This window comes from Saccopteryx leptura, chromosome 3 (genome assembly GCF_036850995.1).
Source record: "Saccopteryx leptura isolate mSacLep1 chromosome 3, mSacLep1_pri_phased_curated, whole genome shotgun sequence".
In the NCBI taxonomy this organism is placed as follows: Eukaryota; Metazoa; Chordata; class Mammalia; order Chiroptera; family Emballonuridae; genus Saccopteryx; species Saccopteryx leptura.
The window spans coordinates 285,076,886-285,102,586 of NC_089505.1; the positions used below are offsets into that span (position 1 = coordinate 285,076,886).

The 25,701-nt window shown below is 50.3% G+C and overlaps 1 protein-coding gene across 5 annotated transcripts in view; it reads left to right on the top strand.

Moving 5' to 3' along the window:
• CAPN13 (calpain 13) overlaps positions 1 to 25,493 on the top strand; it is an 86,092-nt gene extending 60,599 nt beyond the window's left edge. For 3 of the 5 annotated variants that reach the window (XM_066378588.1, XM_066378585.1, XM_066378589.1), the window contains exons 9-22: positions 497 to 571; positions 1,651 to 1,796; positions 2,960 to 3,114; positions 7,380 to 7,582; positions 8,488 to 8,524; positions 8,893 to 8,949; positions 12,110 to 12,167; positions 12,265 to 12,323; positions 13,625 to 13,693; positions 15,790 to 15,865; positions 18,077 to 18,205; positions 19,279 to 19,334; positions 19,883 to 19,937; positions 25,051 to 25,493. In XM_066378588.1, coding sequence (XP_066234685.1) covers positions 497 to 571; positions 1,651 to 1,796; positions 2,960 to 3,114; positions 7,380 to 7,582; positions 8,488 to 8,524; positions 8,893 to 8,949; positions 12,110 to 12,167; positions 12,265 to 12,323; positions 13,625 to 13,693; positions 15,790 to 15,865; positions 18,077 to 18,205; positions 19,279 to 19,334; positions 19,883 to 19,909 — 1,147 coding nt within the window. In that variant the 3' untranslated portion in view covers positions 19,910 to 19,937; positions 25,051 to 25,493. Of the gene's footprint in view, positions 1 to 496; positions 572 to 1,650; positions 1,797 to 2,959; positions 3,115 to 5,165; positions 5,178 to 7,379; positions 7,583 to 8,487; positions 8,525 to 8,892; positions 8,950 to 12,109; positions 12,168 to 12,264; positions 12,324 to 13,624; positions 13,694 to 15,789; positions 15,866 to 18,076; positions 18,206 to 19,278; positions 19,335 to 19,882; positions 19,938 to 25,050 lie in introns of all 5 variants that reach the window. The other 2 variants (XM_066378586.1, XM_066378587.1) reach the window with 2 other exon arrangements.
• The last annotated feature ends 208 nt before the right edge of the window (positions 25,494 to 25,701 follow it).

Below are 25,701 nucleotides of genomic sequence, written 5' to 3' on the forward strand. Positions count from 1 at the left end.
ACAGGGGGCAGGATTGAGTTCAGGGAAACCAGTGTAAGTCCAAGAGGGAGGGGAGGGTTCCTGAACTAGGAAAACAGCCACAGGGATGGCAATAAGTGGATGGTTTGGAGAGGGGTTTAGGATCTGAAATCAACAAGCCATTATTGTGGGTGATTGTTTGAATGTGAGAGTGTGTGAGAGAGAATGACTCATGTTCTCGCTCAGGCAACAAGAGGAGGCAGAGGATGAGTACAGTTTGGGGCGAGTTGGTTGGAAGGTCACTGTGGGACTGGTGGAGACGTGGGCTGGACTAGAGCATTATTCTTCGAGAGCTCAGGAAGGAGGATCGGGCTGGGGACAGTTTAGAAACCATCGGCATGTCACTAAGTAGAATGACACTCTCTGCTCGTACCAGGAACTAGTGGAGGCCTGTGCAAAGGGCCCCTGTTGGGCCATCTGTGGTTGAGGGGAAACACTCAGGGAGATCTCACCCTGTTTTCTGTCTGTCCATGCTCAGGTCTCTGGAGTGGCAGGAAACCCACGACCCACGGAAAAGCCAGCTGTATGAGAATAAGGATGATGGCGAGTTTTGGTATTTACTCCTTTTTTAAATTACATTTTAAATCTTTAACAATGGCCCATACCCCTGATAGTTCCCCTTTCCCTAAAGTTTTGTGAGTCTAGGCATTAACTTTGCAGAGACCCGTGTAGAGGGAACCTTTTTTTTCTCAACCAATGCAGAAATGCTTTGAATGGGAAGTTACTTGTGTGCTCTCTCTTTGGATGAAAGTTATTTCATCTCTGAAATACTGGAACTTCCAGGAAATGTTCATGGCAAAGGGGAATATTGGCACTAAAGCTGTGAAACCAAGTTTCCTGGAAACTGGGATGCATGATTTTCACACCTGTCTCTCCGCGCTTCTTGTGGGGGTGCTGGAGCTCAGTGGTCCTTGGCGTGAACTCCAAACGCATAAGCTCGGTGTTCGTCTCCCAGCCCTGATCCCAGAGTCCTCAGTGAGACATCGGTGTCATCACCCAGCAGCGATGCAGGACTAGCTGTTTTTGAAAACATGTTTCTGGCTGTTTGCGCTCATCTGAAAGGATAAGATGGACTTTTAGCATATGGGAAAAGGAGGCTGGGTCTAAGTAAGTAAGAATCAGAGGGACAAATGTAAATTGGAAGGAAAAATATTTCCAATGTCTCTACTTTAATCACAGCATGAGGTGGTTATTGTAGATGCTGAATTCATTTTATTCTGATAAAAACCTCAACATTGAACTTGGCGAAGGACCCCAGGGAGAGGCGATTTTCCTCACAGCATGGAGGACTCATAGCAGAAAGACTGGCAGACAGCCTTCTGGTCATGAGCAGACTCACATTTGATCACTAGGTCAAGGAGGTGATAGTTAATGATAAAGCCTTTGCCAGGGGACATGCCAATCCCAGAATTTGATTCTGTCCTTGTCTTCTGAACCTCTGGAGGGGACAGAATTGTGCTGGACAGTACTTGACATTCTTATTCCCAGCATGAGAATGAGGCTCTGGTCTCTGGGTAGGACAGTGGTCAGGCAGGGACTACTGTTGGCAGGCAAAGGTACAGTGAAGTGATGGGAACCCTCATCCTGGCGACAAAACCAGTGCCCATTAAGCAATGTGTATCTTTTTAACAGGATGTCATGTCAAGATTTCCAAGAGAACTTCTCCTGCCTGTATGTATGCAACCAATTTCCTGTCGACCTGGACCGTGGAAATGTGCCCCGTGAAAGATGGTCCCAGGTGATGTTTAAGGACCGCGTGGTTCCAGGAAATACCACAGGTAGTTATGACATTGGCAATGACTCCGCCAGATGGGAAGCTGCCAGCCTTGGCCTCATCCTGGTGTCAGGTCTCAGTGGCTCTTGGTTCTGAACCATCAGCCCGAAGTTGGAAGGAGAGGGATTTGTCAGCTTCAAGGGACAGCTCTGCTTTTCCAAGGGAACTGGCTGCTGGTTGCGGGTGGGCAGGGGAATCTCAGATGTGCTTCCCTGCCCTTTGCTCTCCTGCTGTCCTAATGCTGACCTCCACCAGCCTCCAGGAGCAGGACAGGACCACTGCTCTCCAGGAGTTTCCGGACGGTGCGAGGGCGTGGAAACAACACTGGACAAAAGTCGAGGCTGGGTTAAGCCCTTGTCCTTGCCACATATTGGCTTTGTGACTCTGGGAATATAGCTGGGGTCTCTGTCCTCGGCCTCCCCACCTGTGAACAGTGGAATCGGTAATCCCTGTCTGTTCCTCGAAACCACAGGTGCCACCCGGAGAGAAGGGAGAACAATACCCCGCAGCAGTGCGAGGAGCCCCCCTGAGATAAATCATGTTGGTGGTGCCTTTGGGAGCATCCCATATTCTCACTGCACCTCCACTCCCCATGTGGGACAGGACCCGTGAGATAGGTCCCTGTGAAGATGAACCTGAGTACGCTTATGTATTACATACCCTGGATAGGACAGGCTGTGTGTGTGTGTGTGTGTGTGTGTGTGTGTGTGTGTGTGTGTGTGAGAGAGAGAGAGAGAGAGAGAGAGAGAGAGAGAAAGAGAGAGAGAGAGGGAGAGAGAGAGAGAAGGGGGGGGGGGACTTGTACGCTCCCTCTCCTTGGCACCTGCCTGTCTTGGATGGCTCCCTTGAAAGACTCCATCCCCCAGAATAACCCCCTTTCAACCTCCAGGCTCCTCCCTCTGCTGGTCCTCCTCTTTGTAGTTTAAGAAACATTTTCACCTAGTAGTAAATATATTCCTCCTTCTTATTTTTAAAAGGGGACACGGAGGCTCACAAAATAAAGAGCTTGTTTTACAGCTAGTAACTGTGGGCTCTGGGACCTGGGCCTTAGGTCTCCAAATCCATAGTTTCTAAACCACCCCAGCCCCAGGGTCTCTGAACTGGACACAGCCCCACCCAGAGTCCTAGGAGCCGAGCTGAGCTCAGTAACCGTTCTTCTTCTTACAGAAGGACCCCAGAGGAACACACAGTACACCTTCTCTGTGCCAGAGAGCATGGAAGGCAACAATGTCATCGTGTCTATCAACATTATGCCACAAAATTTAAAGGAAAAAGATGACAAATTTCCACTAAACTTCCAGGTGTTCAAGGTAAGGCAGCCTGTTTCAAGCCTTGCACACACACACACACACACACACACACACACACACACACACACATACACACACACACATACACACACTCTCTCAGTTACTTTGGGCTTTGGCTCCTGAAGAAGTAATCAAAAGAGGTAGGACCAGCTGAGGAATTATTTGCAGCAAATCTCTGGCCCAGCAGCAGCAACGTGGGCATATCGTGTGGTGGTCTTCAGCCATCCAAGCTGCATGCTCTAGACTTCCTATTGACTGTGAGCTGGCCTTCCCATATATAACTTTCTGCTCACTTCACCCTGGGTTGCTTTCCCTCCTTTCAGCCAATAATGACAACTGATTTAGGTTCCTTCTAAGAGGACCCTCATCCTCAGAGATCCTCAACTCTGACCTCTGAGAAGAGGAAAGGAATTGGGTCAGGCGAGGAAGGAATTTGGGGCATCTGGTCTACCCAGCCAGGCTTCAACAGTTCAGGGCACCAGACAAAACTGTTGAAACTATTTCAGCCAACGCTTCTCCTTCCTGATGAGAAGCAGAAGCTCAAAGAGGCTGTGAGGCCTAGTGCACAAGAACTGGGGGTGCTGTTTGCAATGTCCTCTATGAATCTGGTGCCCCAGAGCGGAGCAACTCAGCAGCCTTGTGTTCACTGATTTGCCCAAAGTCTTTATAGTTCAGGAGCCCTAGTAAGATTATAATCATGTCAGTTTTTTTAATGCTGCCAAGCTCATTTCTCTACTTTTCAGTCAGAGATGCATTTTTTTCCTCAGCTGCCCACTGTGCTCAGGGGGCACTCAGACCCCAGATCCCCTCAGCTCCCTGGAGATCCCAATAGATCTTGCAGGATCCTGATTGAGTTAAACACTAAAGAACTGTTCAGTCCTTGACAAAGCAAGAGACACTTGGGTTCCTTTCACAGTCACCTGAAAAACAGGCCATGTTAGTGCCAGCAGCCAGGCTCTCAGAAGTCGCCAGGGCTCTTGTGGTGGCTGTGGGTCCAGTGCTGCCCCGGTGACAGCTACATGTGGTGCCCTGGGCCTGGCGTGGCCGGTGCTATGGAAGCACTGCTCTGCCTGGCGGCAAACTGAGTGTGGGTGGTTTCTGAATAGGCGGGGAGAAGACAGGACAGAGAAAAAGGACAAGAGTGGACAGGACAGTTTATCTTCACCCCAAAGCTCCTTCCCCAAGCTGGGACTTTCTACTTCCCTCCCCCCTCACCCCTGTCTGCAAGAAGTTGGCCTGGGAAAATCACGTGGTCTGTACTCATAGTGAGGCTCACAAGCAGCCATGAAAAAGAACTGAAAGCCATACCAGCTACACCAACCTATGCCTGGTGGGGGTTTTATTACAAAGGAAGCAACACCACTTCTGCATTCTCACCTCTACTCCTTGGACTGTTGAGGCCCAGTTTCCACATCCATAACATAAGAAGCCCAGCATCTGCTTGCAGGATCACTGTGACAATCTCGCACATTACGTAGAAGTGCTTTGCAAATTGGAGTGGCTTAAAAATGGTCTGCATGCTCCGTGCTTCCTTCGGCCACATGCAAAATCTGGAACGTGGGCATTTCCCTATCTATATACACACACCCATTCTCAACAAACTCCAGAAGTCTAGAACACATTCCCATCACGTTTAACAGTGGTCTGATGGGATAAAAGAAGTACATCTCATTGGAACTCTGATGTTGGAGCATTTACTTTTGGTCCAGATTTTGTCTTACCTCCGGCCCCCATCAACAGTTTGCTTTTCCTCCCAATTTTTCTTCATACTGTGATGAGTAACCACAGCTGGCTGAGTGACAAAGGGCGAGTCTTGTCCACTCAGGTGCCTTCCTCCCTTCCTCCGCGTCCTTCCTCTTCATGCTCCCTACAATAGATTTGGTTTCCATTTTTGCAGCTCCACACCAGTACTGTGCAGTGTCCTCGCTCATGCTGGGTGTGCCAGGGAACAGGTGACCATGCAAGAAGAAGGAGTGCAATGCGTGAGCCAGGCTGCTGGGAGCTGCTTGGCTTTGTGTATTGCTTCGTGTTCCTGAACCTGCCTTTCTTCTTCTTCCCCGCAGGTCGACTCTCAGGTACGGCTCACCACCTACCTCACTGGGCTTCTCACACCTCTGTTGCTGTCCATTGGTGAAGTGTTAATGCCTCTTTCAACACCCATGGTCTTGACACCTCTCTTGCTGTTTGGTGGCTGCAAATTTGGTCTTGCTACATTCTGTAATAGCTACAAGCTTAGAATCTCCAAACAAGTCAATGAGGGACATATTTTAGCTGTGCCGATCTAAAGGTTGGACCCCCTGAGCTGTTCTCTGGTTGAGAGAGGCTGCAACAATGAAACCATCCTCAAGCATTTGGCTTCTAATGGATAAGGCTAATGAGGCCAGTTCATTTTTATTTCAGATGAGAGGCAGGGCTGTTGGGGGTTCCTTGGGGGGGGGGGGATCTTTAGCCTCTCAAATTCTTTGTCAGCCCCCAAGCCCACCACAAATGGGATGCATGCTATGCAAATGCAACATCAAGGCACATTCTCTAGCTCTTCTTACAACCAAATCGTCACTCATCCTAAGTAAATATATTCTGGCTTGGCATTGGTGAAAGGTGGTTTAAAATGTGAGTAAAGGTGGAGAAGGACAGATAGAGTTTAGAAAACCTAGCTCGCAGGCACTCAGACTCTTTACATGGATGTGGGCTCTGCAGCACACACAGCTGCTGCCAGGGGCGGCCTTTGCCTGGGGCCTGAGGGTGGAAGAGAGGAGGGATGTAGCCACAGCCAATGGGTAGCGACTATAGCAGGCGAGGCTGACGGGTCCAGGGAAGCCCCCATAGGCCTCCCAGGGATGTCACAACAAGTAAATGGAGACCTGACAGGACATACCCAAGTTGGGACTCTCAGAACCCTAGGCACAAAGCAAGCAGCAAGGAGGCCTGTCACAGCAGGGGCCCTGCCACAGAGCTGGGTTTGGGAGATGACTCTGACCCCTAGCACCCCAGTCAAAGAAGCAGAACTTCCAGACAGTCTTCAAGGGAACAGACAGGTGCCAGGAACAGGTCCGTGTCCCCAGAGCTGGGGACTAGCGTGGAGACCTGATCCAGGAAGAGGCACAGGCCCCATCCCTAGAACTACAGGGTCAGGTCTGTGTGTGACTAGCATCCAGCCCTTTGTTGACTTGATGCCGGGTCCTCTGAGCCCTAGTCCGAGAGCCCCCATCACACCCCACACTCACACTTCTGCCATTGAGCAAGTCTGTGCTGCAGGATCAGGACCCTGGACAGGGCAACAGGGTTCAGTGGAGGATGGCGGGCGGAAGAACAGGGAAGACCTGATCTAGGGGACACCATGCCCACACACGTGTACATGTGTGTACACACACATACACACATGCATGCTCACACACAGAGCCACAGGACAGTGTTGACTCTGGAGAAGAGCTGATCTCATTACTTTTGCCAGGGGGGCTCAAGCCAATCAGACTCCAAACCCACTGGGGCTCCTGTGAATGTCAACAGAATCACTAGGGAGAGCCCACGCAGAACCCTGCTGCATTCCTGGGACAGTGGCCCGTCTCTTGTCTCATCTTGTACCCCAGTCCTGCCTCTACCCCCTGGGGAAAAAAAAACCAAACTCTCCCCTTCTCTCTGTTTTTCCCCAAGGCAGAGCTCACAAACAGTCATTTCATGCAGCATAACCATTCCAAATGGAATGCCCATGCTTGACTGTATTGGGAGAAATTTATTTAGTAAGGGGTTTTTATTATGTAATATGTATGTGACATCCAGTAATAGGAACTGCATTATATTTATTGTTTTATCTCTAAGAAAATATTGAAATAAAAGGAAAGTGATCAGGGCCTATTATTCTCCAGTGGGAAGGAATCTCAGGGCTCCGCGGGAAAGATGGACGGCAGGGAGGGAGCTCTGCCAGACGTGCAGGACAGAGGGGGCTGTGGGCGCTCCAAAAGCAATTCAGTGCTCAAACAGTCTCATTAGTTTTCATGGAATTCTTTATATATAAGTAGGGAGCTAAACCCGGAAACCTAGGATGTTGTCAGATTTAATGAGGTAAAACTGTGTGTCATGTTTCTTTGCATTCATTGTAGCATTAACATCTGTATTAAATAAGTCTGAACCCTATCGCATTTTGAGGTCGGGCGAGCACCGTCTCCCCTTTTAGGGCTGGTTTTGGTATATGGAGAGCAGTCTGGAAGACAGTGGGTCTCTCCTGGTGGCTGGGACGCATGCGCACGGCGGCTTTCTTACCATCCCCATGGTTCCTCCAGTTTCAGCGCTTCGAGGACAGGCTGCCATCCACCTTTTTTTCCCAATTCAGAAATGCTGAAAATGGTAGAGTGACTAAAACCAAGTGCAACCTCACAAAGCGTTTCACTTTAACCCTGGGGACCTATGTGGCAGTTGTGTCTGCAGGCAGAGAAGCCATTGAGTTCTTGCTCCGAATCTTCCTGAAAACGCCAGTCACAGACAGGTAAGAACGTCTGGGATGCTAAATAGAAAGTCTATCTAATTTTATAAAAACACATTGTGGAAGGTATTTAATACCAAGTCAATAGTCAAGACTGGGATCAATAAGTATACACCCGGCTGGGCACCTCATCCCCACTTGGACCCAAGGCAGACCTCACTGTCATCTCGGCATTTTTTTTTTTTGTATTTTTCCGAAGTTAGAAGTGGGGAGGCAGTCAGACTCCCGCATGCGCCGACCGGGATCCACCCAGCATACCACCAGGGGGCGATGCTCTGCCCATCTGGAGTGTTGCTCTGTTGCGGCTGGAGCCATTCTAGTGCCTAAGGTGGAGGCCATGGAGCCATCCTCAGTGCTGGGACCAACTTTGCTCCTATGGAACCTAGGCTGCAGGAGGGGAAGAGAGAGATAGAGAGGAAGGAGAGGGGGAGGGGTGGAGAAGCAGATGGGCACTTCTCCTGTGTGCCCTGACTGGGAATTGAACCTGGGACTTCCATGTACCAGCTGACTGAGCCAACTGGCCAGGGCCTCATCTTGGCAGTCTTTACAGTGGAGCATGATAAGGCCTTGCCCATCTAGTGTACTGATAGCTTCTGTGCCACCAATCAGAGTTGGAACATGAGACAAAGCTTATCTGCCATTCTGGCAGCTGGGGTTACCATACATTTGTACCTTGTTGTGAAAGGAACCACTTACTAAATGGTTAAGGGCCAAATGACACAAAAGACTGGACACAAGGTCATGATGTGCATCTGTCTGCTGTCATGGCTCCCCACTTCATATTCTGCTGTGCTGAGGGTTTTCCACTCACGTCCCTGGCATAAATGCCACTTAGGGTGCCCTCCATATGCAAGCCTCCTTTGAATAGTGAGCTGATCATTCTTGTCACCATCCCCCTGATTTTCTAGGAACCTGAGCAACAATTTCAACCTCAGAACACTGAAGGTAGGTGTGCGGCAAGGTAGTTGGTAGATTTCATTGGCCACGTTCAATTCCCAAGGGCTTCTAAGTTCTTCTTTCTCGCCTGACCACTGATGAATAGAAACAGAGACACCATAATGGGCTGATGACGACTCAAAGGGGCAGGGCAGAGGGGAGAAGAGCAACCTCTAAGGCCAGGCTGGAACCAACCATCTTCTCTGCACAAAATTCCATTTTCTCACTTTCCAAATAGTTTTACCTAATTGCTAGATGAAGCATCTGTCTCAGATCCAGGTGGTGGGTTGGGGGGGTGGTTCTTGTGCCCTTACTGTTCCAGGCAGGTGCCCTCCTTCCCCAGAAATTTGATATTGGCTATTTCCCCTTTATTCCAGGAAAGTCTTCCAGAAACTGGCTCCCAACAAAGCATTTTCTACAAGTATGCTCAGCAGGTATAGTACTTAGCGCAGGGGCAGGTGATGGAGGGACCAGAGGGAAGGAAATCTTTCCCCGGCTTTTATCAGGACACAAAGAGGAAAAGTGACTTGATAGGTTAATCTCATCAGTCTCCTTCCTTGGACTTCTCCAGAACTGATCTGGCTACCAAACCCTGGAGAGAAGTGAGGCCCCACCTGGGGGACATCTGGGATGGAATGGAGAACTTGGAAAGAGAAGGGTTCATAACGGGGTGTGTGTGTACTTTTTAAATCTTTAAACAAGCAACCGGCAACACCCCTTGAAATCTTTCCTTCTCCCACTCTGCCAGCTCCCACCAGCCTTGGCATCATTCCTCCCAGGAGCTGGCCAGCTGCAAAAAGCACCAACAGCACTCTTCCTGCCAAGCAAGCCACCTGTGTGTACAGGGGGTTTTCTTAATGGTTTTATAAACCATTATAAAGAACTCCTTGACTTGTCAGGATAAGAACAGCTGCCAAGGGCTCTGCACGATGGGCTTTTTACCATTAATAATCATGTTGATGTGGAAGGTGATGCAGATGATTGTGTGCATGGTGCCAGCCTCAGGCCAGGCAGAGGCCAAGGATGGGAAGGGTGCCAGGCATTCAGACAGCTAATAGGGCAGTGGTGAGCAGGAGGCAGGGAAATCATTCAGGTATCCTGGGCTCAGAGGCAAACATGAGGAGAAATGAAGAATGTGGCTGGCAGGCAGGGTTTATGTTGCAAGGAGGAGCTCAGTATGTAGCTCCTTGAAATCAATATGGGCCCAGGAGTCAGGTCCACATCTGGGCTGATTCAAAAGGCCCTGCACTTGGTGCAAGGTGGTGGTCCTGGTCTGTGAGCTCCTGAAGGCAGGGATGACATCACATGCATCCCTTGTCCCTAAGGCCTATCATGGCCCTTGGCACAGAGAAGGTGGTCAATTATATTGCATTGAATTACGGCAGATTAGCTTCCCTAGAGCAGATGCCCAAGCTTGGGTCACTGCCCCAAGGTGATCAGCAGGATCGGATTAGGATACCGAGCTTCCTTCAGGGGTAGGTGGCAAAATCCGCAAAACTGTCGACATGGCCCATGCACTGCACATCTGAAATAAAAATGATCATTTGTGATGTTATCAATGTTACAGATTCCCTAATTAGGACTTTCCCAAATAACAACCAAATGTCTCTCATAGCGGGTAACTGGAGCCCAGATGGACCTTTATAGAAATGAGGCACAGATGCAGCTTTGTGTCGAGATGCACAGCTGGGAAGTAGAACCCAGACTGGGCTCCAGCCCCTGCTCATTCCTCTCCTGGGCACCCTTGAGCAGGACCCACCTGGCATCATTCTGCTAAACCTGCAGACTATGCTCAGAGGTTGTACCCTCCAAGAAGAGTTGAAAGAGAAATATCTGTCCATGAGCTCGCTGGGTCCTCTCTCCTGATCTCTTTTATCTGTTTAGCCTTAAATGACTTTCTAGTACTGTTACCACCACCTTGAGTCACCTTCATAACCCACTGGCTGTCTGTAGGCAAGCAAGGACACAGCTGGCCTCTGGGACAGGACAGGTCCATCCATCCATCATTTACTCAGTTTGCAAACGTTTCCAAATACCGAGTACATTTCAAGTACCACGCTAAGCTTTGGGAAGGCGGGTCAGTCCTCGGGGCTCTTATGTTGAGGTGGTAGAGACAGCATGCGATTCTCTGGGGATGCACTGAGGCAAACTTCATCTCCATTTCTATCCTCACCTCCACAGTTTGGTGGGTCCTGGGTCCAGGTCAGGGGCTGTGTTGGGAGATTGGGGGACGTGTAGAAGGAGGGCTATTTGATCCATGCCCCAAAGATGCTTATATTCTTGTTGGTTAGAGTTCCTCACCAACGTGTCAACTGCAAAGCAAGGTACCATGATTCTTTTGGGGGAAAATCTCAGTTGAAGGTAGGCATACCACATAACCACCCATGAGACCTTGCAGGGACCATTGCAGACTGGCAGAAGGTGTTTCTCTGGGGGCATCGTGAGGGGTCATCCTTCTAGTTAAGGTGCTGCTATAAGGACAGGCTGGAGGATTGTTTTTGCTTTCGGTTCTGTGGGAGGAGGCCAACCCTGAGGACAGCATATTTCTCATCTGTGGGGCACTGGTTCTCAGAAGCCCCCACAGAGGTACCTTCATCCACCTGACCTGGTGCGACTCCCCACAGAGAGTTGCTGGGAGCCCTCACTCTGACTTCTCCCCCATGTGGCAGCCTGTGCGGGTGTTGCTGTCACATCGTCCCCTCGGCTTTTACCAGGCTGGTGGGAGACACAGCCGCAGGTAGGGCAGCTCTTCCTCTCTGCACAGTTGTCGTGGAGGACACTGCCCGGAAAGCTGCTCAGTGTGCCCGATAGAAAATTGAATGCCATTGCCTGACCTGTGGTGGCGCAGTGGATAAAGCGACGACCTGGAAATGCTGAGGTCGCCGGTTCGAAACTCTGGGCTTGCCTGGTCAAGGCACATATGGGAGTTGATGCTTCCAGCTCCTCCCCCCTTCTCTCTCTCTGTCTCTCTCTCCTCTGTCTCTCTCCTCTCTAAAAATGAATAAATAAAATAAAAAAAATTAAAAAAAAAAAAAAAAAAAAAAAAAGAAAATTGAATGCCATTAAGGCCTCCAGAAGTTCAGACCAGAAAATGCTTCTCTCCCTTTCACCTCAGTTGCTTTTTGTGTTTAATCCAAGGGAAACCGTGATGTCTCCCTTTCTGTTTCAGTGTCTGGGAAGGCTACTGCTAAGTAATGTGCTTAGTTAGAGCACCTGCTCTTAGCCTAGGTTCCCAGCTTTTAAATCTCCTCTCACTGGATTGATCCATTCGGCAATACCTCTCCCGAGGGGCCCCCAGTGCCACGCGTAGTGGGGAGAACACAAACACGGCTTTCAGTCCAATAATGAATGAAGAGATAAATGCAAGGTACCTACAGAAGGTCGCAATCGTCAGGGGCGATCAGCACTATAACAGCTCGGGGGAGGGAGTGATCACCATGGCCTGCAGCCATCAGGAAAGGCTTCTTGTCCAAGGTAGATGGCACTGGCGGGCACTGGGATTAGAACTCTGCGTGCTCTCACAGAGCCAGGCAGGGGCGTCCCTCGGTTCCTGGGCGCTGGGTAATTCCTGTCTTCCTCCCTGGTTTGCATCAGGCACTAAACATTGATGCCACCCAGCTTCAGAGCCTTCTCAACCAGGAATTCTTGAAAGGTAAGAACTGACCGTCCCCAACCTCATCCCCACTGCCGAGCCAGTCCAATGTCACCCTCCCTGACATTTCTGTCCCTCCTGTTCTTCCCCATCGCAGGGCCTCCAGGGGACATGTTCTCTTTGGATGAGTGCCGGAGCATCGTGGCTCTGATGGATGTATCCTTTGCCGTCACCTCCCACGCCTTCCCCTTCTGCTCTGTGGGCTTCCCCAGGAGTCTAACCCCTGTGATAAGTATTATCATACAGTGAAAACAGGGCTTCAGAGAGGTTAAGTAATTTGCCCAGATCACAGAGCTAGTCCAAGTTTGTGTCTGGATTTCGGCCTCCTTGTAGCACCAATGGGAGCTATTCCACCCCTTCCCTTGCCACCGATGGAGCCTTCACCAGTTAAGTATCTTACTCAGCAAGTCCCTGCAGAGATAAAAGCCACTGAAACTTGCAGAGAAATCCTCAGTCTGTACAGCAGTTGTAACCCATGTGCAGATGGGGAGACAGGGTTGGGGCCATCCAGTGATGTGTCCAAGTTCCACATGTGGCAGAGCTGGGAATTGAACCCAGGTTTCCTGACTCCCCTCCTGGCTGCTTTCTCCAATGAGTCATTTGACCGCACCTCCTGACAGACAGGAAGGACTCGCTCTGTGTGTGCATAACCCCGAGCTGCTGCCTGTAGTTCTTCCCTGGGCGTGGGCTCTCTCCTGGGAGCAAGACAGATCTATCTGTTCTTTCACTCGTAACAAGACTTGATTGGGAATGTGAAGCCCGTCATTGTCAAACAAGAGGGCTTCTTGATGAAATCATAAATCAGACCCTGTCTCTGCCAGCAGTGGTTTTGAATCACTGAGTGGAGACAATGCCCATCCCCGCAGAGGAATCAAAACGGCCGCAGTCTGGGGCAGGGTGCCCCAGGAGAGTCACGTCCCTGTGAAGTGGAGAGGGCCTTTCTACCCTTCCTCCTCCTCACACTCCAGGCCCTCAGAGATCCAATCTCGTCTTTTCATTAGTTCTCACGACATCTATCGTGAGGCATGACTAGGGCTGGCTTTACCACGCGAGATGCATCCCATCTGCTGAAACGCGCACCTGGCCCGCATTGACTTCTCATATGCTTCAGGTGCTGCCGTGACCCCCTCTCTCTCCTCCCCACTCTCCCCTGCCAGGGGCCCCACTCCCACTGGTGAAGGCTGTGTTTGGGGCTGTCTTCCCTGGGATACAAGAAATGTTGCCCCGTCTTTCTCAAGGCTTTCTTCTCCTTCCAACTCGCTATTTTCCCTTGTAAATTCAATGTAAGCCGGGTCCCTTCCAGACCCAGCAGGAGCCAGCTGGCATGAGGTATGGCCCCATCTGGGTGATGCTGGACCAACCGTGTCACTAGCTGATGGATGGAGGGCTTGACGGTAGGACCTACAGCCCCTTTGCTCACCGCCCACTGGACTGGTTAACTCTTTAACTCCTCATAGCTGAAAGTGAACGGGCAGCTCGACCAAGAGGAGTTCTCAAGGCTGTGGAGCCGTCTTGTCTGTTGCCAGGTACCGGCCTGTTTTCTCTGGACCACCACTCCTGCTCCATCCCGTTTAGCAGATGTCACTGGGTGCCTGGCCCTGCACCAGGGTTACGAGTACAAAAGACAAGGAACCTCACCCAGGCCCGCAAGGAGAACCCCCACTGTGTTTGGGGAGCTGTACAGACACCACCAGAAGGCAATGCCCGGTCGAGTGGCAGGCTGAGGAATGCTCTCGGAGGTGGAGGAGGAAGGAGTCACTGCAGATTGTAGCTAACACCAGCAGCCAGCCTCGCCCCCAGCTGCACCCCCAGGCTGCTAGTTCACCTCATTCCCTTCCCCTCCGTGTGCTGGAAGATACATGAAAACCACAGATGTGGTCTCTGGCCTCCCCACAGGGCAAGCTCGTGCAGGGCAAGAGCTGTGCATGAGATCCTCCGACTTGGGACCCTCCTTTAGGGTCCAGGAGAGGCCCGTTCACCCATCCCACCTGTTCCCGCAGATCCCACTCTGAGAGTCCTCACTGTTCCCTTTCTGCACTCCCAGCCTGGCCAGTGCCTGCCCGCCCACCCTTAAAGCCCAGCCTCAAACATGCCTCCCCTGGGGGTCGTGCCCACCCCGAGGCCCGGGTAGCTCCCCCCGGGGGTCGCGCCCACCCCGAGGCCCGGGTAGCTCCCCCCGGGGGTCGCGCCCACCCCGAGGCCCGGGTAGTTCCCCCCGGGGGTCGTGCCCACCCCGAGGCCCGGGTCGTTCCCCCCGGGGGTCGTGCCCACCCCGAGGCCCGGGTAGTTCCCCCCGGGGGTCGCGCCCACCCCGAGGCCCGGGTCGTTCCCCCTGGGGGCCACGCCCACCCCGAGGCCCAGGTAGTTCCCCCCTTAGCCCCTAACACTTGAACTCACAACAATAAAACTCTGTGTGTGTGGCTATCCCAGGGTATATTACCTAATCCCTGGTTTGGGGTTATTTGGTTTCTCACAGGACACTGCAGTGGCTGACATGCCCCCTGTTAGATTTTGGGGTCCCCCAGGGTCCCTTAGTCATCTTCCTTCCCCAGCATCTGGCGCAGCAGGTGCTCAGAACTGCTGAACAAATGACCAAACTAACAAATTGCTGAATGAGTGAGCGAACACCTCATTGGGACCACTATATTTGGTGGCCAGACTCACCGGCAGCCAGGTGAGGCCAGGAAAGGTGCTGAAGAGGCTCCTTCACAAGAATTGTCCCCAGAAGTCAGCCTCAGTCACACACCTGCTGGGGGGCTGTTCTGCCTTGGAGCGGCTCCGGTGGGCAGCTGTGCAGAGGTCACAATTAGGAGTCCCGCGGTCCGTTCCATGATGCTCATGTGCTTACTCGGAGGCAATCACCCCCTGCCTATGCATCAGTTTGCTCACCTGTGTAGTGTGCTGATCATCAGGGTTACTGTGCGAACCAGGGAGAGGAGGAAAGTGCTGGGTACGTGGAGAGCCGCTCTGCACCGAACTGAGGTGATAGGGTTGCTGTCGTCTGCCGCTGTGCTAGGTCCTGGGTCCGGCCCTCAGCCGCATGCTTCCTCCACAGCACACACTACTGTGCGAGGCATCCTCCTAGCACTTTGTAAATATCCGCTCATTTACTCCTTGCTACAAACCTAGGAGCTGGGTAATTGGCCCTGTGTTACAGATGGGGTAACAGGCCTGGAAGGATTAAATAACTGCCCAAGTTTGCAGAGCCCGGACGTAAACCTGGCGATTGGGTTGTCAAGTCTGTGCTCTTAACCATCATCCTATACAAGCTCTTTAGAGAGCTCTCCACCTCCCTGGGAAGCAGTGACCTGCCTTGAGCATCAGGAGCCCGGTATAGGGGGGTGAGGAAGAGGAGAGGGCGGGTTGGGAGGGGGGGAGGTGGGGAAGGAGAGGAACCCCAACCCCGCAGCTGGAGGTCAGGGTGGCGGCTTTCTCAGGCAGGACCCGCCCCTGCCTTCCTCAGGGGGGCTGTCCTGCCTCCTCTCACCTGAGCCCACTCCAGTTTTAGTGAAGCAGCTTCCAGGGATGGAAAAGGGATTTCCGGGACCTCGCTCTACCCAGGACACTCTCATCAAGGTGGCTGCTGGGGCTCACACAGGCTTCTTGCTTCTTTTCCTATCAGGGTGTTTTCCAGAACATCCAGAGGAACGCTGGCGTTTTCCTGAGCTCGGATTTGTGGAAAGCCATATGCAATACAGGTAAAGCAGGGGACCCCCTGAGCCGCGATGACCGAGGGAGGCGGCGGTGTGTGGGTGCATCCGTGTGTGTGTGTGTGTGTGTGCATCCGTGTGTGTGTGTGTGTGTGTGTGTGCATCCGTGTGTGTGTGTGTGTATCCGTGTGTGTATCCGTGTGTGTGTGTGCATGTGTGTGTGTGCATCCGTGTGTGTGTGTGTGTATCCGTGTGTGTGTGTGCGTGTGCATGACGCACACCCCAGCCCGCCCCAGGCGAGGCCAGTGCAGCAGTGCAGGGCCGTCAGCACAGAGCAGAGCTGTGGCTTCCCTGTCTGCTCCTGATTCACACCAGCCTCCGCGGGCCTCCGGGCTCTGGACTCACACCCTGTCTTCCTTTGCCTGAGTTCTCATGAGTCGATGTTGCCAACTGCCCTTCTCCCCAGCGCAGCTCTAATTGTGAGAAAGTAACCCCACACGACTGATCCCCGACCAGAAACCAAGCTCCCTGTGGAGACGCTGCCACCTCAGCATCCGGCCCTCAGGGTTAAACACCCACCAGCAGGCTGATGCGCTCTCTTCACAGAGGGTTTGGGGCTAAACGACATCAGTGGCATCCGTCTGCTTCAGGGAGGCCGGAGCTTTCAGTCCCGGGCTGATGACAGTAACACCCGAGGGTGCAGGAGTCCCTCCGAGTTCAGCAAGGACTTGTACTCCTGTCATCTCGTGTGATTGTCTCCACTACTCTGGACCTGGGATGGGCAGGAGCCATGATCTCCGCTGTACCAATGGGGGAAATGGGTCACAGAAAGGTTAAGTCAGGAAATAGCACCTTCCTTGATAAAACGTAAAATCAGATTCCCCCAGGTTACAACAGTCTTCCCAGCTGTCCGCCCTGGCCTGGAGAGAGGGTGGACACATGGGCTGCTTCTGCCCACTGAGCATAGATCCTCCCCTTAATTCTTCCTGGCAGAGAGTTACCGCTCTCAAACTCGACTGTGCTTGTTAGAACACAGACGAAAAGGGCTCATCGCCTACCCGAAGAAGTTCCTGATTCCGGAGGGCCAGGGTGGGGCTCAAGAACCTGCTTTTCTGCAGCATAATCAAATGTCAAAATAACCTAGAGATGTCTTCTCTGAACATATGTACCCTGATTTATCAATGTCACCCCATTAAAATTAATAATAATAATAAAAAAGAACCTGCTTTTCTAACAAGTCCCCAGGTGAGGTCACACTCCTAGTCTGAGATGACACTTTGAAACCACTGAACAGCCAATGAAAGATGAAATTCTTAAAGGGGACCACCTCACTAATGACTCCAGAATAATAAAAGGAAGGAAGGAAGAAAGAAAGAAAGAAAATAGTTAGAATTTAACTCAAGCCTTCAGGGACCTTGGAGTTCATAACTAGACATCCCAGACGACGAGACCCAAAGAGGGCAAGCCCCCGGGTCCTGGCCACCTGCTGAGTTGTGGTCTCCCTGCTGAGGCCCAGTCTCTTTCCTGGATGGCCAGTTCAGGACTGAGCCCCCCTTTTCCAGGAACCACACTGACCCACAGTAACAGCACCACATGTAAAACCCGCATGTCATCCTGGGGTGGGGGAGGAAGATGGTTTCACAGGGTCACCAGCAGAGAGAGGTCTGGCAGAGGCTGGGTTGGGAGCAAACCCCAGCTGTCCTGCAGCTCCCATCTCGCATGGGAGTTATCAGGTGATGATGAGGCTGAGGTGTCCCCAGGAGAGTCAGGGTCTTGAGGATCTTGAGTTGACCTCTGGCCAAACTCCAGAATAGTGTGGAGTTTGGGGCCCAGGAGCCACCAAGAAAGAGGCAACTTGCCTGACCTGTGGTGGCGCAGTGGATAAAGTGTCGACCTGGAAATTCTGAGGTCGCCGGTTCGAAACCCTGGGCTTGCCTGGTCAAGGCACATATGGGAGTTGATGCTTCCTGCTCCTCCCCCTTCTCTCTCTCTGTTTCTCTCTCTCTCCCTCTCTCTCTCCTTTCTAAAATGAATAAATAAAATTAAAAACTAAAAGAAACAGGTGGAATTAATTAAAAAAAAAAAAGAAAGAGGCAACTAGAGAATCATGAAAATGCCAGAGAGGAGTAGACTGGCCACCGAGCGGGCTGAGTAGGAAGTGCTGGGGGAAGGTCGCTGGAGCCTGTGAACAGGTTCCTCAGGCCTTGCACGCAGAGGACCCCCGCCCGGCTTCCCGCTCACTGGCTCACTGTCTTCCAGACTTCCTCGTCGGGGTCTCCGTCAGCAGCGAGCTGCTGGACCTCATGGCCCTCAGGTACAGCGACAGCGCCGGCAGGGTCAGCTTCCCCAGCCTGGTCTGCTTCCTGATACGACTGGAAGCCATGGCAAGTAAGTGTCACCTGGGGGACATGCTGGAGACCTTCTCGGTGACCGGGAACACAGGAGAGGACCGGGAATGCACTCCCGCCCCAGCCTGTGCAAGCGGTGGTCTGGGGACCTGCGTGAGGGGCTGTTGCCCTGAGAGATGGAGCCCATGGCAGCCTGTGTCGTGGTGTCGCTGGCTTGTGTCCCCAGCCTCCCTTCTGCACCCTCTTCTCCCCAAGGGATTACCCTGTCCCGGGTCTATCTTCTCCTCCTCACTCTGTATATTCAGCGCTTCTTCCAGGGTCAAGGTGAAATCACCGGGTCCCTCACCGGGTTGTGTTTGTGGTTTAAACCCATTCTGTAGTCATGCAGTGAATGGTGTGGGTCCCTCACCGGGTTGTGTTTGTGGTTTAAACCCACTCTGTAGTCATGCAGTGAATGGTGTGGGTCTCTGCACGCAGTAGCACGTAGCTGGGGGCAGGAAGAGGTCTTTCCTCAGGCTTCAGAAACCCAACAAGCAGTTTGACATTTTTTAGCAGCTTACTCCTTTGTTTTCAATGAAATCTTATGTGAAAGCCCAAGCCATAAAATAGCTTAAAACGGAGCAGTTGCGGTTGAGGTTAGCAGTGGGATCTGGCCTCCACTCGAATCCTTGCACCATCCTTGCCTCGTGGCATCCCGGCACCTCAATAAACCCTGCCACTCTGAGCCCCATGATTCATAGGGAGGTCATGAGAACAGAGCTGGGAGAATAAATGGGGAGCCTGAGGCGTAAACCTCGCTCCAGCAAGTTCACCGCTGGACAAGGAAGGTTCCCCAAATGGTGCCCCTGAAATACATACTTCCTAAGACAAGCCCACACCGCCCCGGGCCAAGTGTGGAGATGCACCATGGTGGGAGACAAAGAGGGGGAGAGGCTTGTGGGCCAGAGCAGTCAGAGCGGTAATTTGAAACCAGCCTGGAACTGTCCTGGGGTGCAGAGTTCGGCTGGAGAGAGAGGAGGGGCAGGGCCAGCACACCTGTGGGGAGGGAGAGTGTTTTATACGAAACCACTGCATTTGCTCTGGTATCTGCCTGATTCCTCCTGTTTCCTGTAGAGACTTTCCAGCACCTCACCAAGGACGGGAAGGGACTCTACCTGACAGAAATGGAGGTGAGCTGCCTTGCCCTCGCAGAGACGGGGCACGCCCCAGGCCACCTCCCCCCACCCTGATTCCAGGGGACATTTCTCTCCCTGAGGATATTGAACAGTCTGTCAAAGGCCAGCCAAGCTGCCGGCCCCCCTGCCTCCAATTACTCCCTTTATATATTGCTGGCTGCCAAGGCTGCTTTAGGATCTCGGTAGACAGATTTTATTTTTTTTCCAATAGCTTAATAAAGCAGAGGATTATGTGGGAGTCATAAATCCAAGAGGGAACTGAACAACACCTGCTGAGCTCACTGTACATTAAACTCACTCCCATTGAGTTTTAGAAAGAGCTCCTGGCCCAGCCAGCTGGTCGACCACAGCTTTCCCTCCCACTGCCTGGCTGTCCAGGGAGTCACAGAACATGTGAGATGCCTTACTTGGGTTGGAATTAACCAGAATGGATTGATGAGACAAGACTGAGATCTTTTAAGGGAGGAGGGTACCATTTGCCCTGATCTGTGTTGAGTTAATATGTTTAAAAACTGGTTGTAATGATAATGTTTATTTCTTAGTGGATGAACCTGGTCATGTACAACTGAAGCAAGTTCAGCAGACCCCAGAGCCCAGGTAAGACATGGTGGCTCTTGAATCATTTCCTCCTAGGTGCACAGTTACCCGACAGCTCCCCTCACCTGCTCGCCAGGTTCTCTCCCCAGAAGCAGCCTCCCAAGAGGTTCCAGAGCCTTATTTGTGTGAGTCAAAGCTCAGCAGCTTCGAGGGGCCCTGAGTGTGAAGGCCAGTGATGCAGATTGGAGCCATGGAGACCAGCGGGCAGTCATGAAAGAGAGGGCCTGAAAGTCATGAGTGAGGGAGATAGAATTCTGTTTTTAAAATTAGTTTTTTATTAATATATAATTGATTTTTTTTTTTAGAGGCAGCAAGAGAAAGAGAGAGAGAGACAGGAAGGGAGAGAGATGAGAAGCATCAACTCGTAGTTGTGTCACTTTAATTGTTCATTGCTTGCTTCTCATACGTGCTTGACTGGAAGCCTCCAGCCGAGCCAGTGACCCCTTGCTCAAGCCAGTGGCCTTGGACTCAAGTCAGCGACCCTGGGATCATGTCTATGATCTCATGCTCAAGCTATATGAGCCTGCACTCAAGCTGGCGACCTTGAGGTTTTGAACCGGGGTCTTCAGCGCCCCGCCCCAGGTTGATGCTCTATCCATTGCGCCACCACTGGTTAGGCTCTTTTGTCTTTTTGATAATAGCTATTCTAACAGATGTGAGGTGATATCTTACTGTGACTTTGATTTGCATTTCCCTGATGATGAGTAATGTTGAGCAACTTTTCGTGTACCCATTGGCCATTTGTATGTCTTCTTTGGAAAAATATCTATTCATATTATCTGCTCATTTTTAAATCAAAATTTTTGTTGTTGTTTTTTGCTACTGAGTTGTATGAGTTCTTTGCTTTTTGGGGGTATTAACCCCTTATCAGATATATGATTTGCAAATATTTTCTCCCATTCATTAGGTCTTTTTATTTTGTTGATTTCCTTTGCCTGTACAGAAGCTTTTTAGTTTGATCTCGTCTCGGTTGTTTATTTTTCCTTTTATTGCTTTTGCTTTTGGTGTCAAATCCAACAACTCATTGTTAAGACCAATTTCAAGGAGATTACCCCCTAACTTTTCTTCTAGGAATTTTATGGCTTAAATTCTTATATTTAAGTCTTTAATCTATTTTGAATTGATTTTTGTGTATGATATAAAATAAGGGTCCAGTTTTATTTTAGAATTATTAATTGAAGTTCCAAAGAGTAAAAGCAATCACTCATCACAGGAAAGGTTAATGTGTGGAGCAACAGAAATGATCAGACATTGGGAAAATGAAAGTTGGGTCCAGTCCTAGATCTACCATTGCCTCACTGTGTAGCTCTGGACACATCAGACATCCTGTAGGCATCAGCATCTATACCTCTAGCATAAGTGTGCTGAAGAATTAATACTCATGTCATATTCTTCCACATGTTTGACTTTCATGGAACAGAACCTACATATACATGGTCCGTACCCCACCCTATAATAGCAGAAACCCATGCACAGTCTGCTAGAATCCTCTAGGATTGGGGAGCTCAATATTTTGTGCTCCCATTGTTGGACATCTTCAGGTATTAGGTATTCTTTATCTGGAAGCAGCAATCTATTTCCCTGGAGCTTTCTATCTAAACTTCTAGCTCTACTCTATGGACCACTGTAGAAAAAAGGACTGGACATGCCAGACCTTTAGATACTTGAAGATAGCTTTGCTGCCTAACCCAGAGCCTCTCTTCTTTAGTTATCTGTGGTGGTTCTCATCTAGGACCTACTGGTGACCATTCTCTCTATGCCAGTGTCCCTTTGGAGTGTACAGGTCTCCAATGCAGCAGTCCTGTGATCAGCACATTCTGGGGTCCTTCTGTTTTTGTAAACAGCATTTGTCTAATCTCCCAATCATGTACCTTGAAATCAAGGCACAGACACTGTCTCCATAAAGGAATGTTTTAGCATAAATACTTCCTGATGAACACTTTGCACCTTCTCATAAACACAAGTTGCCAAACATTGCAGAGATTCAAGTTAATTGGATTCAACTATAGTTTCCTGAATTCCCCTTATATTCCTTTTTAAAAATAGAACATTTGGGCCTGACCTGTGGTGGCGCAGTGGCATAAAGCATCGACCTGTAACACTGAGGTCGCCGGTTCGAAACCTTGGGCTTGCCTGGTCAAGGCACATATGGGAGTTGATGCTTCCTGCTCCTCCCCCTTCTCTCTCTCTCTGTTTCTCTCTCTCACTTCTCTCTCTCTAAAAAATCAATAAATAAAATATTTAAAAAAAAAAAATAGAACATTTGCTCATTTCCAATTTCCAATCAGCCTGATTTTTTATTTCATTCTGCATGATTTCTAATGTCAGGAATGATTCTTCAATTGTATCTTTAAGCTCATTTTGCATTTAGGACCCAAAGCTTAAACTTTTGAAATAACTGGACTCTCATTATCCTTTCTTCTATAAAGGATCTCAATTCTCTCTCTTTCTCTCTCTTTTTTATGGCAGAGACAGAGAGAGTCAGAGAGAGGGACAGATAAAGATAGACAGACAGGAAGGGAGAGATGAGAAACATCAATTCTTTGTTGCAGTTCCTTAGTTATTCATTGATTGATTTCTCATATGTGCCTTGATCGTGGGGCTCCAGGAGACCGAGTGACCCCTTGCTTGAGCCAGCGACCTCGGGGTCAAGCTGGTGAGCTTTGCTCAAACCAGATGAGCCCGCGCTCAAGCTGGCAACCTCAGGGTCTCGAACCTAGGTCCTCTGCGTCCCAGTCTGACTCTCTATCCACTGCGCCACTGCCTGGTCAGGCTCAGTTCTCTCTTAACTAGTTTTTCCACACTTCCTGTTGCTTAAGATTATGTCAGGAAGAAGTATAATATAAGTTTCATGGTGTGTCTCTTTCAGTAATGCCTATCATCATCTCTAAGAGTACTCCCCTGACTTCCTCATTAATCACCATCCTCTGATACCACGTTATTAAAGCATATCCACTCACTCTTGGCTCATGGGTTGTTCTGCAGATTGGAGTCAGAGGTTGAATAAGTTCTGCCTCCAAATCTACAAACCCACTTGCATCTGCAGTCATTTTCCACCTTCCTCCCGCTATGCTAGAGGGCACATCCCTCTGAGGATGTCCTGGATCTAATTACCTTCTACTTTCGCAAGGGCTTGATTGAATGAATTCTCTCCTCTGACTTCTGAATACTAACTCTCTCTCTCTTTTCTGTAGCCTTCTAGTTCCCATTTAAAATGCTTACCTTTTCAATTTCCTTCATCTCAAATTCCCTTCCAGCTACAACTCACATCTCTTTTCTTCCTTTACAACAAAACTTCATCAGGAGCTAATTGTCTCCCACATCTTTACCTCCCACTTTCTCCTAAAATTAGTTCAGATTTCTCAGACATTGGCTTCCTCTCTGATTTTCCTATATCAACCCATATCCCTTAAATCAATTTCCTGCAGTTTGAGCACACGTTTAAAAAATGTGCAGCCAATCATTGCACTCCCCGTGTTAAAATCCTCCAATGTCCCCCTGTTGCTACTCAGGAAAAGTACGAAGTGGTGAACGTGGTCTGCATCGTCCGGCCGCTGACCACCTACCTGGCCACACCTTGTGTCTCTCCTCCTCCCTGCACTATACTCCCACCACATCAGCATTACCTTTATTTCCTTGAATGTTTTTATTCTTTTTCCAGCCTCAGGTCCTTTGCCCGACTTCTGCTCAGCCCTGGGATTAGTGACCTAACTCCTGAGCGTTCACATCTTAACCCTATTAGGTTCCCATATTATTATTTACCTGTTGATGACCAGGCAGCTTTCAAACCCAGGGAGTCCAGCCTTCCAGAGCTGGCTTTTAAAGAGACATGTATCCAACTAGGAAAATGACATGAACACTCCATGGGCATAAACCGAGAAGGAGTGAGCGGGAATCCAGGAAGAAGGAGAGGTAGCTGTTTAAGGACTAGAGCTGTGCAGCCGAGCGAGCGAGAGAGCAGGCGGCCAGTGGGGAGCAGGAAGAGGGATAAAGGAACCTGTGGTTTTATCTGATCGCTTACTCAAGGGGAAAAGGGTGGATTTCAAAAGGCTACTGGGTACAAATTATTAGGATGATGACAGAGATGAAGCAGACTTTTTACATGAGGTAATTATTCATTCCTGGAAGAACAAAGAATTACAGAAGAAAGGGAACGTGATCCCAGAGTATTTCTTTACTCGGCAGTGAGCCGTGCATACATACTTGTAATAAAATAAAAATGGAATATTGATTGAACAGAAAATGTGACATAAATCTATTAGAGAGCAGAGAGAGCGGAGATACAGGTGTGAAAGTGGGCTAGGAGCACCCAGCCCCATCTTCCATCATAAGCCAAAAGGCATTGCACACTGATGAGCCAAAGTTAACCACGTGAGCATATTACTCAGAAATATGGAGGTCCACATCAGAAGAAGAGTTGGGAGGGAGGAAGTTAGGAGGTATGGAACAGGGACTGCCGCTTTTCCTTCATGCCTTGTCATACTAGTGGAGTTTTTAAATTATCTACTTGGGCTGGATTTTTATGAATAATAAATTAGCGAACCTGCAAATAGTTTGAGACTCAAGAGAAAAGAAGAGAGAGAAAGGTCAAGGCTGCTCTACCACATGGGCAGAAAAGTGGACTGATGATCGTTGGAGAGAACATGTTTATATAAGAATGTCATTTTAATCCAAGAAATGTACACATGGAAAAAGCCACTCTTCCACAGGAGTCCACAGCCAGCAGATCACAGCTCAGCTGGGACAGAGGACAGAGCTGTGGTCATCGTGGCTCTGGTCTCAGCCCTTCCAGCCGACCCAGGGTGGGGGCCGAGGACCATCTGCTGCCCATCTTTCTCCCCACTTTGCTGTAGGTGCTCAGGTGCCAAGTCGGCTGCGGTTTGCACTCAGAGAGGGCCGAGGTGGCGGGTGGGGTGCCTCTGAGGAATTTTAAAGAATGAGATGGAGACATCCCCATCCACTGGGGAGCCATGGCGTGATGGAGGTGGTCAGCCGTGCCAGCAGGTGGTCTGTATGGGAAAGGGGGGGTGCTCTCAGAAGTCACTCACAGGAAGGAAAAGCTTCTTTGCCCTCCCTGGGCCTTCTGCATTTGAGCATCTGTGTCTTTCTCTAGGACAAGCTCCCGGTGATGAGTCAAGAACCTGCTCTCGTTCCAACTGGTTGCGCTGCCCCCGTGACTGTGCTGTAAATGACACTGCCCTGCTGGAAATGTAGTCAGAGTCACCTTGCAGGAGCCGGGACTGGGTCCTCAGCTGGGTCAGGCTCCAGTAATCCTGAGGTCCCAGAGCAGTCACCTGACTTTGGAACACCAGCCTGGCCTCTCCTGGAAGATGACACGGGATGTTCCATTGTGGGACAGAAGGGGAGATGCTGCATCTCAGGCCCCTCCCACCGGTCCAGTCCATTCCTCAGAAGAGCCAGAGTGAGCCCATCTGCCTACCCACAAGGTGCTGTGGGCGACCCAGGAACAGTCCACTGGGTGTTTGGAGAATAATCATACTCTCCAGCCTCTGAATCCTGAATGTTTCTCAGCCAAGTGATGAAATAAAACATGATTCCCATTAAAGTCTTGGACTCCGTGACAAGTAGGATCCCGGTTCTGGATGAAAAATACATTTGGGAAAGGAGAAATCCAGCCAGCAAAGCAGGCACCTCCCTCCCTCCTTATCCCTCATGTTGTCATCATGTCTCTCCAGAAGATCAGAGCCCACTGGTTCCTCCGATGACCAGGCCAGACCCACTGCAGAGAGTCTGTGGTTAGAGA